This window comes from Crinia signifera, chromosome 12, assembly GCF_055691185.1.
Source record: "Crinia signifera chromosome 12, ASM5569118v1, whole genome shotgun sequence".
Lineage (NCBI taxonomy): Eukaryota > Metazoa > Chordata > Amphibia > Anura > Myobatrachidae > Crinia > Crinia signifera.
In genome coordinates this window covers 84,278,846-84,300,945 of record NC_139228.1, presented here as the reverse complement: position 1 = coordinate 84,300,945, position 22,100 = coordinate 84,278,846, and the positions used below count along the sequence as shown (strand labels likewise).

The 22,100-nt window shown below is 46.4% G+C and overlaps 1 protein-coding gene across 1 annotated transcript in view; it reads left to right on the top strand.

Moving 5' to 3' along the window:
- Positions 1–20,077, top strand: part of RTF1 (RTF1 homolog, Paf1/RNA polymerase II complex component) — a 47,924-nt gene extending 27,847 nt beyond the window's left edge. The window contains exons 12-18 of the mRNA XM_083167244.1: positions 601–678; positions 1,244–1,365; positions 2,458–2,515; positions 4,454–4,531; positions 9,516–9,611; positions 17,198–17,309; positions 19,326–20,077. Coding sequence (XP_083023370.1) covers positions 601–678; positions 1,244–1,365; positions 2,458–2,515; positions 4,454–4,531; positions 9,516–9,611; positions 17,198–17,309; positions 19,326–19,432 — 651 coding nt within the window. The 3' untranslated portion in view covers positions 19,433–20,077. The remainder of the gene's footprint in view (positions 1–600; positions 679–1,243; positions 1,366–2,457; positions 2,516–4,453; positions 4,532–9,515; positions 9,612–17,197; positions 17,310–19,325) is intronic.
- The last annotated feature ends 2,023 nt before the right edge of the window (positions 20,078–22,100 follow it).

The window sequence follows — 22,100 nt, the reverse complement described above, 5'->3', positions numbered from 1 at the left end:
GATACATACTACCTTTCCAAGCTTCACACATTTAGCGCTCGGATATTACAGTTTATATACATTTAAAACCCTACATGTTCTTTTTGGAAAGGTATCATAATACAATTGGGGGGGGGGGGTCTTTGAGGCCATAATGTATAGAATGTATGTAGAATTTAAAATACCTTTTTGCTGTATATGGGAGCTAGTAATTCTGATTAGACCCAGGATAATGTAATTTTTTATTTCAGTGACTATTTTTCCTAATTAAGACCAAACTAGAGGAAACCGGTTAAACTCTCATTCTTCTGCTAAACAATAGTATTTTCTATGTTTAATCAGAACATAACAAAATGACAAAGTATTGCCAGGTATGGACACATTTAATGCGCTGAGACATAGGTCCAAAGTAAATATTCTGGTGTTCCCTGTTAGCTAACTTACTTTATTAATGCTCTATGTAAGACAGTTGGTGTATAGGGCTGTAAAATGTGATCTATTATGTATTGAGGCACATTTATAAGAGATATATATATATATATATCTTTTTGGGGGCAGGGATTATGTGTAACAAATCATTTAATGTTAAGGCTCAACATAACCTCAATCTTTCCATTGCAGATTGTAAAAGAAAAAGGACGGTTTAGAAAAGCACCTCCCAACTATGCCATGAAGAAAACGCAGCTAATGAAAGATAAGGTAAAAGCAACGACCAATGTGTGTGGACATTACTGAATGATACGGATTGTCCACTGCAGCTGGATACTGGCAGAACAGTTTCTCTGTTGAGGTCACTTGTGCTTGGCAAACTGATCAACTCGTGGGGTCTGGGGTAGGGCATAGAGGGGGTGGAGCCAGTCGCTCTAAAAGATTTAAAGTTCCCTGCTCTACTAATAGACCCAATAGTAAAGACTAGCAGTGTATCCTATGGACTTCCAGGATTTATCGGTAAGTACCGAAGTGGTTTAAGTTGGTAGCTTGGCAATGTAGAGCATTTTTGTAACTAACTCTTATTAAATCCTCTTCTGGCGGAAATGGTCGGTCCCATTGGTAACAATGGAATTGCTTTCTGGTCTTAAAACATTCAGAACGCAAATTACCTCGAAGTTCTAAGAGACAGTTTAATGTCATATTTTCTATGTCTATTTTTAGCAAAGTAGACTTTGTTCCAGTGATTTGTATGTTCCATTAGTTATCTTGTCACTTATTCTATAAATGTAAAGGGGACGGTCAGTGTTGAATTTCTAGGTTGATACTCTTGCAGGCCATGGCAGAAGAAGCTGGAGAACAGGACCGGGCAAAGGAAATTCAGGACCAGCTGAATGAACTGGAAGAGAGGGCCGAGGCTTTGGATCGCCAGCGGACAAAGAACATTTCTGCTATTAGGTCAGGGTTTTAACGTTTTGTTACTAAACGATCATTTTTTTACTCCCCTTTTTATATGTGAGATATTCATTTCTGTGTTTAAAAATCTAAAAAGCGTATCAAGTACATTCATCAGAATTGACGTTTGCGGTGGTGATATCCTACACATCCTGTATAGCGCCTTTACCCATTATTGTTATACGGTCACCCAGCCCTAGACTGCTTCGCATATACACTCCTGTAAGGGTCAGATCTATTACCGCCCGAAGACTCTTGTTGTTAGGGTCAGATCTATTACCGCCTGGAGACTCTTGTTAGGTTCAGATCTATTACTGCCTGAAGACTCTTGTTGTTTGGGTCAGATCGATTACCACCTGAAGACTCTTGTTGTTATGGTCCGGTCTATTACCGCCTGAAGACTCTTGTTGTTAGGGTCAGATCTATTACCACCTGAAGACTCTTGTTGTTAGTGTCATATCTATTACCACCAGAAGACTCTTGTTATGGTCCGGTCTATTACCGACTGAAGACTCTTATTTGGCACAGATCTATTACCGCCTGAAGACTCTTGTTGTTATGGTCAGATCTATTACCGCCTGAAAACTCTTGTTGTTAGGGTCAGATCTATTACCGCCTGAAAACTCTTGTTCGGCACAGATCTATTACCGCCTGAAGACTTTTGTTGAACACATGAACATAAGTAGTTACAATGATAACATTAAACCGGACTGTATCTTTCTCCATTACAGGTCTAAAGCAGCCCATACACGCTGCTTTGTGGGCGTGCTGTACTAGCACGGATCACATTGCATTGCATGTGCATCCGTTGTGCATGCAATGCGATGCAATGTGATGAAACCTAAGTACAAAAAGTATGTGCAAGCACATTCTTTTTGTACTTATGTTTCATCAAATTGCATCGCATTGCATGCACAACGGATGCACATGCAATGCAATGTGATCTGTGCTAGTACAGCATGGAAAGCACGCCCTCATAGCAGCGTGTATGGGCTGCTTAATTCTATCTTAATATTGCCTGTCTTAATATAGCTGCTGTTTTATACTGTTAGACGTATTCTTTTGTTAATAACGATCATTTGTTGACTTCCTCAGTTACATAAATCAGCGGAACAGGGAGTGGAACATAGTGGAGTCTGAGAAGGCTTTAGTGGTAAGTGAAGTTACATGGGATATTGTGGTGTTAATCTAATTGCTTGCAGGTCCTTTACAGGCCAACATACAAACAGTTGAGTTTGTGTTGGAAATCGGTCATTCTGTAAATATAAAAATACATGCTAGCAAGGGGATGCTGGCGGATGGGGGCTCCCGGGCCCCCTCCCTCATCTGCCAGCATCCCCTCGCTAGCATGCATTTTATCTCTCTCCACTTTCTTGCTCTCCAAGGCTTAGCAAATGTTTGGGAACAACAGTTTTGCCGTAATCCGGACAATAATCCCAGAATGTGTGCAGCACATAGAGGCTATTTCCAGGCCAAAAGCTGCCTGCTCGTATGATTGCCTCTGACCTGCGTGTCATTTGTTGAGAACAATGAGCTGTCCTGCCAATAGTTTATTTACAAATGCCAACTCTATGACAATCGTAAGGACCGATAATTGTCCAAATCAGCGATTGATCACTACAGTCTACATAAGAAATCAGATGTGTTCAGGATCGTTTCATTACGGAGTAAATCCTGGTGGCCGGATCCGGTGTGTCGCTAGCTTATTCTTTACCTAGACTACACAAAATGATTGTATATTCGGCACTGCTGCTGAACCTGTAGGGGGATTACCAAAACCCCTTTTACTTCACAGAACCAGAAAAAAAAAGATAGGAACAGCGCTGTACTGAATATATGAAATATTTAATAAAATTTACGTATTAAAATGCAATATTTAGGCCAATATAGACACACAAACATACAACAAGAACTCCCCCCTTGAGATTAGAACTGGTATATATACTTCTCCTGAGGAAGCCGGCGGAGAAACGCGTTGAGAGGGGACTTTAAGGCTGCTATTTCATCCAGCTATCGGATTGGTCTCGGATATGACCGCAGTGTGGGCGGTCGGAGAAATTCGTCGCTGAAACTACAAGCCACTGATACCCCTGGATTACAATAAGTATTACCACAATACTAGTGGGGACTTGAACTCTGACCTTTTAATCCTACTAATTGGCTCTGTGAATGAGCAACAAAAAACCTGCAATTGCATGTATAACAAAACTAACCAGGGTACTTATGTAGTATCTGGGCTGCCGATTTTGTGATTGTATGCCTTACCTTAAGGCATACAATCAGATGCGATGCGATGCAATTCGATGCGATTTTGCATAGGATTCAATGTTAAGAAGGTCCTGTTCATTTCCCCACTATCCAAGTGGGCATAGAGTTGATTTTATATAGTGTGGCGAGCGCAGCGAGCCACCGAGCCCGAAGCGTGGCGAGCGAAGCGAGCCCCGCGAGGGGACGCATATTTCTTAAAAAGTATTCTGTGTCCCCTCGCGGGGCTCGCTACGCTCGCCACGCTTCGGGCTCGGTGGCTCGCTACGCTCGCCACAGGTTTATATCCAACTCCATGCCCACTTGGATAGTGGGGAAAGGAAAAGGACCCCTTTTTCCCATTGAATTCTATGTTAAAATGGACTCAGACCATTTTAACATTGAATCCTATGGAAAAATCTTGACCATCGCATACGATTTGGTCGCATGCGATGCGATGCGATCCGATTTCTAAATCGGACGCCCAGATACTACATAAGTACCCTAACCAGTTCTAATCTCAAGGGGGGAGTTCTTGTTGTATGCTTGTGTGTCTTGTGTGTCTATATTGGCCTAAATATTGCATTTTAATATGTAACTTTTATTAAATATTTTATATATTCAGTACAGCGCTGTTCCTATCTCTTTTTTTTTCTTATTCTTTACCTGTTTGAGAGACTCGGCGATCGCCGTTTGCTTACTGACACACTGTTACATGACCGTCCATCAGAACAGTTTCAGGAGCAGAAAAGTCAGTTTATTGCTTATGTTTTTGCGTTGTAGGGGATGATGAAATAAAGATTGTCCCATTCAAAAGTTTGGTTCTAAAACTATTTGTCTTGTGCAGGCCGAGAGCCAGAGTATGAAGCAGCAACAGATGGATCCATTTACCAGGAGGCAATGTAAACCCACTATGGTGTCCAATGTACGTATGCAAATGTTTTCTAGAAACGTCATAGTCGTAGGACTTGTCAGCGTAATTGTGGCCAAATCCAGGTGTGCGGTCATTAGTCTGATTCATTGTACACGAATAATGGAGCTGGAGTTACACACATTGCATACCTTTTTAATGATTGAATTATCTTAAGAAAATTTATTTAAAGTATATTCAATATCATTTTAGTTAATAAAAAAAAAAGTATAACGGTACAAATATTGATGGTCATAACATTGTGACCATCAATGGAACCAGGATGCAGAGGGACTGGAGGCCACTCGGTGTGGCAACTGTAGGAACATTATTTTCGCATCAGGTATAACATAGCATAATGTGACCGCATCTGATGTGACCATGTCAGGGAAAGCCCAGCATAATGTGGTCACATCCGATGCGACCATGTCAGGGAAAGACCAGCATAATGTGGTCACATCCCATGCGACCATGTCAAAGAAAGGCCAGCATAATGTGGTCACATACCATGCGACCATGTCAGGGAAAGCCCAGCATAATGTGGTCACATCCGATGCGACCATGTCAGGGAAAGCCCAGCATAGTGTGGGACACATCCCATGCGACCATGTCAGGGAAAGGCCAGCATAATGTGGTCACATCCCATGCGACCATGTCAGGGAAAGGCCAGCATAATGTGGTCACATCCCATGCGACCATGTCAGGGAAAGGCCAGCATAGTGTGGTCACATCCCATGCAACCATGGCAGGGAAAGCCCAGCATAGTGTGGTCACATCCCATGCGACCATGGCAGGGAAAGGCCAGCATAATGTGGTCACATCCCATGCGACCATGTCAGAGAAAGCCCAGCATAATGTGGTCACATCCCATGCGACCATGTCAGGGAAAGCCCAGCATAATGTGGTCACATCCCATGCGACCATGTCAGGGAAAGCCCAGCATAATGTGGTCACATCCCATGCGACCATGTCAGGGAAAGGCCAGCATAATGTGGTCACATCCCATGCGACCATGTCAGGGAAAGCCCAGCATAGTGTGGTCACATCCCATGCGACCATGTCAGGGAAAGGCCAGCATAGTGTGGTCACATCCCATGCGACCATGTCAGGGAAAGGCCAGCATAATGTGGTCACATCCCATGCGACCATGTCAGGGAAAGGCCAGCATAATGTGGTCACATCCCATGCGACCATGTCAGGGAAAGCCCAGCATAATGTGGTCACATCCCATGCGACCATGTCAGGGAAAGCCCAGCATAATGTGGTCACATCACATGCGACCATGTCAGGGAAAGCCCAGCATAATGTGGTCACATCCCATGCGACCATGTCAGGGAAAGGCCAGCATAATGTGGTCACATCCCATGCGACCATGGCAGGGAAAGGCCAGCATAATGTGGTCACATCCCATGCGACCATGTCAGGCAGGGAAAGCCCAGCATAATGTGGTCACATCCGATGCGACCATGTCAGGGAAAGCCCAGCATAATGTGGTCACATCCCATGCGACCATGTCAGGGAAAGGCCAGCATAGTGTGGTCACATCCGATGCGACCATGTCAGGGAAAGGCCAGCATAATGTGGTCACATCCGATGCGACCATGTCAGGGAAAGGCCAGCATAGTGTGGTCACATCCCATGCGACCATGTCAGGGAAAGCCCAGCATAATGTGGTCACATCCCATGCGACCATGTCAGGGAAAGGCCAGCATAATGTGGTCACATCCCATGCGACCATGTCAGGGAAAGCCCAGCATAATGTGGTCACATCCCATGCGACCATGTCAGGGAAAGGCCAGCATAGTGTGGTCACATCCGATGCGACCATGTCAGGGAAAGGCCAGCATAATGTGGTCACATCCGATGCGACCATGTCAGGGAAAGGCCAGCATAATGTGGTCACATCCCATGCGACCATGTCAGGGAAAGGCCAGCATAATGTGGGACACATCCCATGCGACCATGTCAGGGAAAGGCCAGCATAGTGTGGTCACATCCCATGCGACCATGTCAGGGAAAGGCCAGCATAATGTGGTCACATCCCATGCGACCATGTCAGGGAAAGCCCAGCATAGTGTGGTCACATCCCATGCGACCATGTCAGGGAAAGGCCAGCATAATGTGGTCACATCCCATGCGACCATGTCAGGGGAAGCCCAGCATAATGTGGTCACATCCCATGCGACCATGTCAGGGAAAGGCCAGCATAGTGTGGTCACATCCGATGCGACCATGTCAGGGAAAGGCCAGCATAATGTGGTCACATCCGATGCGACCATGTCAGGGAAAGGCCAGCATAGTGTGGTCACATCCCATGCGACCATGTCAGGGAAAGCCCAGCATAATGTGGTCACATCCGATGCGACCATGTCAGGGAAAGGCCAGCATAATGTGGTCACATCCCATGCGACCATGTCAGGGAAAGGCCAGCATAATGTGGTCACATCCCATGCGACCATGTCAGGGAAAGCCCAGCATAATGTGGTCACATCCCATGCGACCATGTCAGGGAAAGCCCAGCATAATGTGGTCACATCCCATGCGACCATGTCAGGGAAAGGCCAGCATAATGTGGTCACATCCCATGCGACCATGTCAGGGAAAGCCCAGCATAATGTGGTCACATCCCATGCGCCCATGGCAGGGAAAGGCCAGCATAGTGTGGTCACATCCCATGCGACCATGTCAGGGAAAGGCCAGCATAGTGTGGTCACATCCGATGCGACCATGTCAGGGAAAGCCCAGCATAGTGTGGTCACATCCCATGCGACCATGTCAGGGAAAGGCCAGCATAATGTGGTCACATCCCATGCGACCATGTCAGGGAAAGGCCAGCATAGTGTGGGACACATCCCATGCGACCATGTCAGGGAAAGGCCAGCATAATGTGGTCACATCCCATGCGACCATGTCAGGGAAAGCCCAGCATAATGTGGTCACATCCGATGCGACCATGTCAGGGAAAGGCCAGCATAATGTGGTCACATCCCATGCGACCATGTCAGGGAAAGGCCAGCATAATGTGGTCACATCCGATGCGACCATGTCAGGGAAAGGCCAGCATAATGTGGTCACATCCCATGCGCCCATGTCGGGGAAAGCCCAGCATAATGTGGTCACATCCGATGCGACCATGTCGGGGAAAGCCCAGCATAATGTGGTCACATCCCATGCAACCATGTCAGGGAAAGGCCAGCATAGTGTGGTCACATCCCATGCGACCATGTCAGGGAAAGGCCAGCATAATGTGGTCACATCCCATGCGACCATGTCAGGGAAAGGCCAGCATAATGTGGTCACATCCCATGCGACCATGGCAGGGAAAGGCCAGCATAATGTGGTCACATCCCATGCGACCATGGCAGGGAAAGGCCAGCATAATGTGGTCACATCCCATGCGACCATGTCAGGGAAAGGCCAGCATAATGTGGTCACATCCCATGCGACCATGTCAGGGAAAGGCCAGCATAATGTGGTCACATCCCATGCGACCATGTCAGGGAAAGCCCAGCATAGTGTGGTCACATCCCATGCGACCATGTCAGGGAAAGGCCAGCATAGTGTGGTCACATCCCATGCGACCATGTCAGGGAAAGGCCAGCATAATGTGGTCACATCCCATGCGACCATGTCAGGGAAAGGCCAGCATAATGTGGTCACATCCCATGCGACCATGTCAGGGAAAGGCCAGCATAATGTGGTCACATCCCATGCGACCATGTCAGGGAAAGGCCAGCATAATGTGGTCACATCCCATGCGACCATGGCAGGGAAAGGCCAGCATAATGTGGTCACATCCCATGCGACCATGGCAGGGAAAGGCCAGCATAATGTGGTCACATCCCATGCGACCATGTCAGGGAAAGGCCAGCATAATGTGGTCACATCCCATGCGACCATGTCAGGGAAAGGCCAGCATAATGTGGTCACATCCGATGCGACCATGTCAGGGAAAGGCCAGCATAATGTGGTCACATCCCATGCGACCATGTCAGGGAAAGGCCAGCATAGTGTGGTCACATCCCATGCGACCATGTCAGGGAAAGGCCAGCATAATGTGGTCACATCCCATGCGACCATGGCAGGGAAAGGCCAGCATAATGTGGTCACATCCCATGCGACCATGGCAGGGAAAGGCCAGCATAATGTGGTCACATCCCATGCGACCATGTCAGGGAAAGGCCAGCATAATGTGGTCACATCCCATGCGACCATGGCAGGGAAAGGCCAGCATAATGTGGTCACATCCCATGCGACCATGGCAGGGAAAGGCCAGCATAATGTGGTCACATCCCATGCGACCATGTCAGGGAAAGGCCAGCATAATGTGGTCACATCCGATGCGACCATGTCAGGGAAAGGCCAGCATAATGTGGTCACATCCCATGCGACCATGTCAGGGAAAGGCCAGCATAATGTGGTCACATCTCATGCAACCATGTCAGGGAAAGCCCAGCATAATGTGGTCACATCTCATGCAACCATTCCGGCAAGTGGTTAATACATTAGATGCTCCATAGCTATTTCATAAGGGGCAACATCCTACCCTGTCCGGCTAAAGGCACTTGTAGAAATCTCTCTGTAGGCGTTTTCTGAGCTTTTGGTCTTTAAGAAAGGATGTTATGAGATCTGTTAGGACTTGGGAACACTGTAGAGATTTGGTTGGGATTCACATTTAAAGGTGCAAGGAATTCCAACATTGATTTCATACATGAGCCTAGTACAGGTGTCCCTGATATTCCACTGCACGGTTATAATGTATTAGTGACCCCCCATCTCTAGGATGGCATCTCATGCCAAGTATCCAGTACAACACGCTGTGCTTGTGGCATATTTGGCATCTATACCCCATAAATACATTGCACGATAGTGAGCACTATACAGCGAAGTGCAGCACAACTACACACAACAACACTTAGTGCGGCACCTCCTGTCCTTGTGCTCACGGGGCAGATGTATGTTATATGTGCCTGTCTGATTCATGTCCTTTTTATTACAGTCCAGAGATCCAGCCGTCCAAGCGGCCATAATTGCTCAGCTGAATGCAAAGTACGGGATGGGCGGTAACATGGATACAGCTAAAGATAAAGGAATGGTAAGTACATAGACTGTGGACGCTTATCTGGTCTTTGATGTAACCGGTCTGTCAGTCCATAAACGCATGATAGTTGTCCTTATCGCTGTGATGTCTGTGCCTCGGCCTCCGTAACATAACAGTGTGCCTAGTAATAGGCTGGGTGGTGTCATGTGATGTCTGTGCCTCGGCCTCCGTGACATAACAGTGTGTCTAGTAATAGGCTGGGTGGTGTCATGTGATGTCTGTGCCTCGGCCTCCGTAACATAACAGTGTGCCTAGTAATAGGCTGGGTGGTGTCATGTGATGTCTGTGCCTCGGCCTCCGTAACATAACAGTGTGTCTAGTAATAGGCTGGGTGGTGTCATGTGATGTCTGTGCCTCGGCCTCCGTGACATAACAGTGTGTCTAGTAATAGGCTGGGTGGTGTCATGTGATGCCTGTGCCTCGGCCTCCGTGACATAACAGTGTGTCTAGTAATAGGCTGGGTGGTGTCATGTGATGCCTGTGCCTCGGCCTCCGTGACATAACAGTGTGCCTAGTAATAGGCTGGGTGGTGTCATGTGATGTCTGTGCCTCGGCCTCCGTGACATAACAGTGTGTCTAGTAATAGGCTGGGTGGTGTCATGTGATGCCTGTGCCTCGGCCTCCGTGACATAACAGTGTGTCTAGTAATAGGCTGGGTGGTGTCATGTGATGTCTGTGCCTCGGCCTCCGTAACATAACAGTGTGTCTAGTAATAGGCTGGGTGGTGTCATGTGATGTCTGTGTCTCGGCCTCCCTAACACGAGTGTGCCTGGTAATAGGCTGGGTGGTGTCATGTGATGTCTGTGCCTTGGCCTCCGTAACATAACAGTGTGTCTAGTAATAGGCTGGGTGGTGTCATGTGATGTATGTGCCTCGGCCTCCGTAACATAACAGTGTGCCTAGTAATAGGCTGGGTGGTGTCATGTGATGTCTGTGCCTCGGCCTCCGTAACATAACAGTGTGCCTAGTAATAGGCTGGGTGGTGTCATGTGATGTCTGTGCCTCGGCCTCCGTAACATAACAGTGTGCCTAGTAATAGGCTGGGTGGTGTCATGTGATGTCTGTGCCTCGGCCTCCGTAACATAACAGTGTGCCTAGTAATAGGCTGGGTGGTGTCATGTGTGATGTATGTGCCTCGGCCTCCGTAACATAACAGTGTGCCTAGTAATAGGCTGGGTGGTGTCATGTGATGTCTGTGCCTCGGCCTCCGTAACACAAGAGTGCCTAGTAATAGGCTGGGTGGTGTCATGTGATGTCTGTGCCTCGGCCTCCGTAACATAACAGTGTGACTAGTTATAGGCTGGGTGGTGTCATGTGATGTCTGTGCCTCGGCCTCCGTAACACAAGAGTGCCTGGTAATAGGCTGGGTGGTGTCATGTGATGTCTGTGCCTCGGCCTCCCTAACACGAGTGTGCCTGGTAATAGGCTGGGTGGTATCATGTGATGTCTGTGCCTCGGCCTCCGTAACATAACAGTGTGTCTAGTAATAGGCTGGGTGGTGTCATGTGATGTCTGTGTCTCGGCCTCCCTAACACGAGTGTGCCTGGTAATAGGCTGGGTGGTGTCATGTGATGTCTGTGCCTCGGCCTCCGTAACATAACAGTGTGTCTAGTAATAGGCTGGGTGGTGTCATGTGATGTCTGTGTCTCGGCCTCCCTAACACGAGTGTGCCTGGGAATAGGCTGGGTGGTGTCATGTGATGTCTGTGTCTCGGCCTCCCTAACACGAGTGTGCCTGGGAATAGGCTGGGTGGTGTCATGTGATGTCTGTGTCTCGGCCTCCCTAACACGAGTGTGCCTGGGAATAGGCTGGGTGGTGTCATGTGATGTCTGTGTTCTCATGTGGGAGAGAACTGGTTTATCCTCCAACTTAGGGGTCCGATTCAGACCGGTTTGCACAGGTCCGAATTTGGCCCCATCCCCGATGGTGGGGGGTCCGCTCATGCTCATTTGCAAACCCCCAGAGCGAGCGCCATTGGCAAGTTTTACACTCGCTCGGGCATTGGCAAAATGATTGGCAGCCGGGGGAGGGGGGGATTGCTGGGGTCCGCCCATCATTTCATCGGCGTACCCACAAAAAGTGGAGGCACCCATGGAAACACTGGGCGTACCCCTGCGAATTCAGGCATGCCCATAACTGCTTGGGATGGGCTGGTGACGTCCGCGTGTGCCCCGAATTCGATGGAAAGCGGCCATATGAACAGTAAGTCTAGGCTTTTCATACCGAAAACAGGAAGTCATCCGATTGTGTCACCATCAAATGATTTTTTTCTCCTCTGTGCGGTCGCATGCGAGCGAATGTGTAAGCGTACACTTCCACTTGCGGAGCGGCGTTTTCCTGCTATCTAGGCAGCGGATATACGCCTAGCAGACAGGTCTGACTTGCCCCTGGACTGTCGCTTATACGCGTAGAACCGGCCTGGCGTGTGGTCAGATGAGCTGAGAAGCCGCTGGTAGCAACGTGTTTGTTTGCGCATCGGACCATGACTCTAGGGGGGATGTTTACAAAGTATCCTGTGACTGATTGGCGCTCGTTTCCTGGACACTGGAGAATAAATGTGCCCTGGGCGCTATTACTTCTGAACCACATGGAATGTATTTAAGATTTTTGTTGCGATTCAAGCACATTCTCCATTATGTGGTTATGATTAGGAACGAAACACTCACAGGTCATCCTGCCAGGAATGTGGAAGGATTTAAATGAAATCGTTTTCTCCCTGTTCTATACCCCCTGCAGCACGCACTGCACTACTGCCGCCTTATCCTGCTTCTAGCTGTGGTGCAGGACATAAGCCCATCTTGCCTGTGATTCCCTTCTCCGTTATACAGTGTGGCAGCTCTGGGTCATTGCGGAAAAAGTCCGGCCTTTTTCTTTTCGCTAGTATTCAAGAAGGGACAATTTTGTCTTTTGCTCTGCCTGTTATACCCTTATTCTTCTGGCACCACTAGAGCCAGTAATGACATCCCTATCACCATTGGTCCCCTATGAATGAACTGATGATTTGTCTCTTAATTAGCAGCAGCTGATATGTGCAAAATAAGAGTTGGTTACTTTGTGTATGTGCTTTTTGTGTGTGTTTGTGTGTGTATATGTACAGTATATATGTGTGTGTTATATAGAAGTTTTATTTTATTGTGTACTTTATTCCCAAAACTCCTGTAGTAATCAACGATCAATACGGGTATTCAATTCGTGCAGATTTTTTCCGACATTCGGAACTTTGACTATTTTCGGTCAAATTACCAATCTAACTATTTAGTCCAAATGTAGATTTTTCGACTGTCATTAAAACCGTGGATCCACAAATGACTCGCCGATGTACGGGGCAGTTTGAATATTTTCCGTGGATGCGGTTTTGACTTTAATAAAAGCCGCATTGAATAGGGATGTGACATGATTAAATACCCGCTCCAAAAGCTTGGAACTTTTTGAGTTTCCCAGACGTCAGGCATCTATACTCAACCTACCTTAAAGTAAAGGTCCATTCACACTGAGTGACTATGCCCAGAGTGTATGGACAGCGATGATAGCTATGATCGCTGGGGGGAAAGCCGCTCAGTGCATACACACGGAGCGGCTTTCCCTCTGCCCGGTGTAGTCAGCGGGGAGAGTACAGCTTTGCATAGCGCAGTGCTATGAAAAGCCGTCCTTAGGGCCGCACATCTGCTGGTATTACCAGCAGATGACCGGCTTTCCCGGCGATGATGCGGGAGTGCGCAGCAGCACTCACCACCGGGCCATACACACTGGGCGGCTTTGAGCTGAAAGACAATCAAAACAGCCTGTTTGAGCGGCTTTCACCTTAAAGCCGCCCAGTGTGTCTGCCCGGGCGATGAGATATATATATATATATATATATATATATATATATATATATATATATATATATATATATATATATATATATATATATATATATATATATATATATATATATATATATATATATTTTTTTATTTCAGGATGTCTTTGCATAGCGATGTGCTATGCAAAGCAGTCCACCCCCTCCGTCAGCGCCGGGTAGGGCGAAAGTCGCTCAGTGTGTATGAACTGAGCTGCTTTCCCCGCTGCGATGAACGCTATCATCGCTGTCCATACACACTGGGCATAGTCACCCAGTGTGTTTGGACATTCAGATAAATGTTGATTTTCTTCATGATGGGTTGCTAGATACATACTGCAAGGTTTAAGGCATTATTTATATTTGTGACTTGATACATACTGTAGCTCTTTTGTGTTTGTAGCCCAGTGGTTCCCAAACTTTTTTGCATCACGGCATCCTAGATTATCAGAATATTTAACACGGCACCCCTAGGTGCAGAGTTTACTACTGAGAATTTCAGAAAACAATATTAAATTAAATAAGTTGCGCTTATATTTCATCCTTAGGTCCAGTTATGTGGTGAGGGACAGGATTCACTTCTGTTTATCCACATATTTTAAAACTGGAAGCCACAAGCTCAGATTTTGCCTATTACATTGACTATAAATAATTTGAATCGGTTCTGGACCACCAAACCGTGGCACCCCTGCAAGTGCTTTGACTTACCCCAGGGAGCCTAGGCGCACAGTTTGGGAACCACTGTTGTAGTGTATTGCATACTTTATGTATCTGAGAAATAGCAGAGAGTTCGGTAATCTTTATCGTCTCCATGTCTTGCCTACACTACGGGTTAGAAGCCAGATGTTTATGTAACGATTTCTCTGGGCGATGGTGAGAACCTGCGTCAGTTGGGTTACCAGATCTGTGTTGGTAGAATGCCTTATTGTACTTGTTGAGTACATACTGCCTCTGCTTACCTGGGTGTTGTCATAAATTCAGTTTATTCTTGGCTTTATAGATTGACCTACTTATTCCTCACGCTTGATGATAAATGTTTACAGGACTTCCCTATGTGTAGGAATTTACTTATTGTAGACTGTCAAAAACAATAAAATAAACCCAAATGGTCCTGAAATTTCAAGAAAAAGAACCAAAAGCAAATATGATCTTTAAGCGCCATAAATAAATACTTTGTGGCTTTTATTTCGCCTATGATCCACCTTCTTTTTTAAATAGTAAAAAAACCCAGGATTTTACCGTGTCCACACTGGCCAATGTGGTGGCTGCCGATATAGATTCGGCTGGCGGGGAGGGGGAAGGGGGTGGTAGAGCGGGGGCTATGCTGTACTGAGCAGCGCAGCTCTCCTTCCAAAAAAGTTCTACATTTGATTCCTATGCCGTGTGGCCGTGCATCGGGATAAAATTGGGTGCTGCATAGCTCGGTGCAATTTGGACGATGTGCTATGCGATTTATGACTATCATCAAAATCAATCGTGCAAATCACACCGTGTGTACACTGCATTGAAAAAAAAATCTGTACCTGAAATGGTCTTAAACGAAGCACTTACTGTGTGTAGGGAGAATATGGTAGCCCAATAAGACCTACCAATAAATAACCTAGACAACCAGGTCATAGACAACATTTTCTGTGCACAAAGCAACATAATGAAGGGAGCTCTGTCCCAGTGCTTCTAGAGAGAAACCTGTTTGTAGCAGCGTTTCATTTTATGCCCCACAGTATTGCCCTCGTTCATTTTATGCCACATAGTAGTAACCTGCGAATAGAGCCACCTCATTTGAGTAGCCCCACATTTACTGGTAAGATGGGGTATGTAGAGACCTCCCACACACATAGAAAACTCCTGTGTACCCCTAGTGTAGGGTAACCTTGTCCAATAACCACCAGAGACAATAAGCACTAATGGGATCCATCAGTTGAAAGAGGTGTAACTTCCCTACTTAAATTGGGTGGCCGATGATTTTATGGATGCTGGGCTCCTCTCTATAGGTGCCAGGGTTGAGATAATGGCATATATTATATTTGGTGTTCAGCCAGCAATGTTAGTTCATCGCTAAGGGGTCTACACACGTGGTGATGTTGCACAGTGATGTGTCAGCGCTGAGTGTTCTCCAGTAAGAGCATTGTTGATCTGATTAGATTTCTCATTCATACTCGATCTACACCGCCCGGTGATCGCAATGGGCGGGGCTGCGCAGCGCCATGGCCCCTACACACTGAGTGATGTAGTATCATTTTCAAAGTGATCTAGTCAATATAAGTCAGATCCCTTAAAAAATGACGACATAATTGCTAGTGTGTTTGCCCGTTAGTTCCCTGTACATTGCAGTGCCTGTTTGCCTTCTTATCGGGTGCTCTATGCTCTGTTACTTTGGTTGGTGGAAACATTTCATGTAAGCGTATAGATTTCAGGCTGGGTGGGTGCACATAGCCGACTTGTTTGCTTTCGGCCATTTATCGTGATCTGTTTTTATCTGTCTGATATTTTTATTAGCGTAAATGGGTATCGGGCTTATAGGATATGACCCTAGTGTTCATTCTAGCACCCACCATGCAGTTCCTGTTCTCTCCCTGGGGTGCCGCTGTCTGCTGTGGTGTTTCTAGTACAGGTCTGGTTTGCATATCAGTGCTTATGTACAGACCACACTGTGCTAGAAGCACTACAGCAGACAGTGACACCCCAGGCAGGGAAGAGGAACTGCATGGGTTTTCAAAGAAGGCGGGTGCTAGACTGAACACTATCACCCTATGTTGTAGATGTTGCTTTTATGTTAAGTACCGGAAGGATTTTATTGCAGCTTTTTATATGATTGGTATAACAAGGTTGTATTGTATCTGTTAGTGTTTGCTACCAATCCATACATAGTCTAACATTCCCCAAAAAAATCTGGATTAATTTTGCACTTTGTCTGGATGACCCCTATTCCACTGGGATAAATTCCTTTTGGTCTGCCACAAAACTGGACTATTCTGTGAAACCGCCGGGTGTCCCCCGACGTCCTACTAGCTCTTGTGTTCAGTCGCTGGCAGCATGCTATTGGTACACAGCGTCCCTGTTGTCTGCAACATAGTTAGATTTATAAAAAGAGAACTCTGTTTACAAGCAGTAGCCTTCGCTGCTCCTGGTGGCCTGGGTCTAATGTTTCCAAAATGTTGGCTATGAAATGTTAACTGTCAGCATTTCGGACCATGGTATTATAAAGGCAAAGCCAGGAGTGTGTCATTAGCCCAATTTAAATCCTGCAGACAGAATGACTGAGATGCTTTATTGGGATCCTGAAGACCTGGCTCCAGGTAAGTCATGATTCTGGGAACATTCATTGTGATCTGCCTCCCACAACCAGATCCATCACCTCTTACTTAGTACTTACTATTAAAATAAAATGGTATGTTGTGAGTCACAGGGTTTCCCAGCCTTGTCGCAGGGGTAGACCTTCTTGTTGTGAAACGTAATTTGCTGCTTTTAATGGGCTTTCCCGCATGTACTTTATTGGTACTAAACTGAAGTTGTGCAATGTTCTGCAGAAGGTAGAGCCGAGGGGGATTGACCATTATGTGATAAAACTTGTTTGTAACATAAGATTACAGGGTTGTTTAACGTGTTTGGTGCCTGCGCTCTTTCTCCATTGGATAGTTCGGTGCCTGCGCTCTTTCTCCATTGGACGGTTGTTTCTGCATAAACGATAAACATTTTTCTGTGGTTTCTGACTTTCACTTTTTTCGTTTTTTAAAACTAGAGTCAAAACCAAGACAAGGACGGAAACCCCAAATCAACCAGTGATCTCTCCGAGGACTTATTTAAAGTGCATGACTTTGATGTTAAGATTGACCTACAAGTCCCCAGTTCAGGTAATTAGTGTTTGGAAATCCTTTTCGTGTAATAATCCTTCCTTGCCGGTGTCGTTCCCCTAATTACCACAACCATGCCATTAGTACTGTACGAAGTATGTTCTCTACGTGACAGATGTTTCCTACAATAGATTTTGACCCTGAAACGATTGAAATTTATAATAAAACTAAGTTAAATCCATGAGTACTAAGTAGAATTGTTAAAAGGTGTGAAAATTGCCTAGAAAACACTTTTATTCATCATAATGACCTGTGATGTTACCTTATATAGGAAATATAATCTTCTTTTACAAAACATTTTTTATTTGAATTTTATATAACCAATGTGAGCGCCGCTTGCAGTTTTAGCTGCTGTTGGCACTTGCAGGGTTAAACGCAAGAATACAAGAGGTAGAGAAATGGAAATCTGATTACTCTTATAATAAGGGCTGTGGAAGATGAAGCCTCTGTACTAGGTGATATATTTAAGGAATTTGGCATGACACTGTTGGGTTAATGAATGAAGACTAGCCATACTAGCTAATACAGGAACAGTGATGGCCTTAAAATCTGTGGGCATTGGTCCTTCAAGGCAAATTGTGAGCACGAGCATTGTCGGAGATCTGCGAGATGCCCACGTACCTTCTGCTACCTCCCATCCCCCAGAAAGACATCCCAAGCCTTGTACAGTAGTGAACCCTCCACCTGGATAAATGGATTAGTGGCCTTTCTGTGATTAGTGACAGCAGTGTGGCCAAAGCCTCTGGCTGTGCTGCAGTATATGGACCACCAGTAACGATCGTTCCTACTTATCCTGCCTGTGTTACTCGTCCTTGTGCGCAGCAGATAGAACTCGCTGAGGTGGCGTTACCATAGTAATCTGGTAGTGCACAATTGCTGCCTCCACTAGAAGTGCCTCTAAAGGTAGCTCCAAGATGGTACAAAGTCAATGGGTGTCTTAACACTGGGACTTATTTGTCAACGAGTGACAAAACTCATTGCGAATTATATGTATTGTGCGCAAGCCAATTGGCTCCTAACTGTAACTTTTCAAAACCTTGACAGGAGCAGATTGGATGGACAAGCATTTATAATGTGCAGGAAGTTCACAGCACGTTTTCTCACTGCTTGATAAATGGGTCAGATGTATGATCTTTTCTGTGATATACATGCACTCCAGCAGCCTGTGCCGTTAAGACTTAGGGGGGTATTCTGGTTGACTCGCAGACTAGGGGGAACTATTCCCCCATCATTCAATGGTCGCGGACCGTCGAATGATGGCAAACGTTCTAAGTGCCCACTCCCCACCCGTGTCACCGGGCGATTTGCTTGGGAACACCCAGCGTTCTCATGGGAACGCCCATGAAACACAGGACGTTCCCATGGGGAAATCGGCCGACCCGCCACCGCACGCCCCCCACAATCCTGAGTGTGTGAGCCCGCCAAATCCCCTGTTCACCGTGGCCGCATGCACACTACGTTTGCAAATGCGCCGGTGCAAAACATCACTCCCCGTGCGAATAAGGTCCTTTTAAAGTAAAGTTTTGCATTCTGAGGATGTCTGGTGTTAGTGTGAGGCAGTGGCGTATCTATAATGGGTGTAGCGTGAGTACCAGGGGTCCCACAGCGCGCACGCTGCACCCATTTAGATTATGCTTATCCTCCGGAGTCCCGCGGCAGGATCTCAGCAGAAATTGCCGGAATAATGGTACAGTGCAGTGGAGTATGAGCGCTCTAGTACTCAGACTCCATAGCAGAGCTCCGCACATGTGCGGTAGTGTCTGAGCACTAGAGCGCTCAGACCCTACAGCTCCCGGCAGTGCAGTGGAGTAAGAGAGCTCTAGTGCTCAGACTCCATAGCAGAGCTCCGCACATGTGCGGTAGTGTCTGAGCACTAGAGCGCTCGGACCCTACAGCTCCCGGCAGAGAGGATGGGGCTGCACATAGGCCACCTCCTCTCTTAAGACGCCCCTGGTGTGAAGTGATATTGCCAATGAAAGATCTCAGCACTGAAGCCTATTTATGTCCATTTTCCAGAATCCAAGTCGCTTTCCATCTCCTCAAAGGCCCCTCCCGCCAAGGACGGAGCACCAAGAAGATCTTTGAACCTGGAGGACTATAAGAAAAGGAGAGGACTTATCTAAGCCGGACCAGCCTGCTGCTTCTGACCTTGCATGCTCCATTCGTGCCCCGACTTCCTTCCTCCCTCCATGTATTTGTTTGCCTTCAGCGGCCCGGAGCAGCAACAGAGCTAAAAGTAGACTTTGAATTATAAATAAAGTGAAACCTAAACCTACTGACTGTATAGAACTTACACCACGTCCATTCTCCTCTGCCCTTCCCATGTGGATTTGTGTTTATTTTTTTTTATTTTTTGAGTTGTCTATTTTTTTTTTGTATTTTAAGAAGACCGATCTCATCATGCTCAGTATTACACATGATTTCCGTGGTCTGCAGTGAACGGAACAGAGACTGCATAAGCGCCCTATGGGATAACGAACCATCATCTTTATACAAGGTCACCCAGGTCCATGTTTTAAGAGCAGACTGCACTTTCTTATCTTCGGAGAATGTCCTGGGGAACATGGCGTTGTATTTGTGTTTGTTACGGGGGAGTGGGAGGGGGGGGGGGGGGGCAAGATCGGTTTATTTTTTATTTTGGGGGTGGGGTTTAACAATGATATTTTTCCCGACTTTTGTTTTTAAGCTGCAGTCTTCACTGTTTATGGCTGTTTGGATATCATACAACTGTAAAGGAAGAAACTCATTAAATAATTCTTCTTATGAAATGTGGATTATTTAGCGGTGGTTGTTATATATATATATATATATATATTTGAAAGGAGGGCACTCACCAATTCGCAGGTAAATTTTTTCTTATTTATTCAATTCATTAAAATATTGAACCTCAATCAGTCGTCAACGTTTCGGTCCGCATTTTAGACCTTCTTCAAGACTGACAGCAAAGCAGCAAGAGATCATACTCCAACAGAGACCTAATTCACACTGAGCCCATGATGAACTTAAATACCCGCCTCTACAGGAAGTGCCTTACCATAACCAATGGGTAAGCACTCAGTTCAATTTACTTACTAGCGATATCAAAACTCATAATCAACTGCATTCTATTATCTAATACCTAATAGAATATATATATATAGCCTGTAAGATGTATTACAAATATCCCCACCACTTGCACAGATCACCTGCAACAATACAATCAGATAGCGCGGCGTGCATTCCATCTCTGTGGAACGCACCGCCATCTTGTTTCCGCTATCAGCGTTTTAACGTGTATTGCAGCTATGTCTCTACACACGATCTTACTGGCTCCCCACAACGCCCTGGTATGGTGTCGAGCGCTCTACCTTATTAGATAATCAAGGGAACAGGCGGACCCGGCGGTTCAGATAGATCCTCTGTGTAGACACATACAGTCTATCACGAGCGCGTCACCCGGATATGATGCCCATTTCCGGGACTAATTTATTTGTATACATTGTTACCCTAGTAACGCGTCACCCACTTGTGACGTGCATATCCAGAATACATACTAATGTCGCGTCACCCAATTGTGACGCCCATTTCCGGAACCCGGATGCTTGCACCTAGTGTCACCATAGCAACGCATCGCCTATTTGTGTATGTCTAGAATTCATCATATAGCGGCGTTTTACCTACTGCCTGACATATATCTATTGTCTGGCACAATAGGCTAATGGTTATATATATAAAAATCAACACCCAACACCATACCACAACCTTAAAGGGCCAGTGTCGGAATAGATGCATGTATCAAAAAAAGGGACAAAAAAAGAGATTTTCTCTCAAAAAAACGTTACTCAGCGGGTTCATAGTTCATCATGGTCTCAGCTCTATGGACATAAACAGCTAAAGGTAAAACGCCGCTATATGATGAATTCTAGACATACACAAATAGGCGATGCGTTGCTATGGTGACACTAGGTGCAAGCATCCGGGTTCCGGAAATGGGCGTCACAATTGGGTGACGCGACATTAGTATGTATTCTGGATATGCACGTCACAAGTGGGTGACGCGTTACTAGGGTAACAATGTATACAAATAAATTAGTCCCGGAAATGGGCGTCATATCCGGGTGACGCGCTCGTGATAGACTGTATGTGTCTACACAGAGGATCTATCTGAACCGCCGGGTCCGCCTGTTCCCTTGATTATCTAATAAGGTAGAGCGCTCGACACCATACCAGGGCGTTGTGGGGAGCCAGTAAGATCGTGTGTAGAGACATAGCTGCAATACACGTTAAAACGCTGATAGCGGAAACAAGATGGCGGTGCGTTCCACAGAGATGGAACGCACGCCGCGCTATCTGATTGTATTGTTGCAGGTGATCTGTGCAAGTGGTGGGGATATTTGTAATACATCTTACAGGCTATATATATATATATTCTATTAGGTATTAGATAATAGAATGCAGTTGATTATGGGCAGTATTCAATGGAAATATTCTCCGTGCACGGCGAGCATTTTTTTTTGCTCGCCGTGCACTCTCCGTGTTCCGGAGGGCTCGCTGCCACTCCTGCTCCCCCTATTCAACGTGTTAAAGACTTGCCGCCACTCGCGGCGAGTCTTAACCCCTGCAGCGGACGAGCGTCCGCGGCAGGGAGCTGTCAGGGAGCCGGGGGACGTAGCAGCCAAGAGAGATTAAAGTCTCTCTTGGCTGCTGCAGGGGATATGGGGAGGGGAGCAGGGCTCCCCTGGACCCAGGCAGCACAGGCTGCCCCCCCTATAGCCAGCGGGGGACCCAGTATTCACTGTACCCGAACGTGCA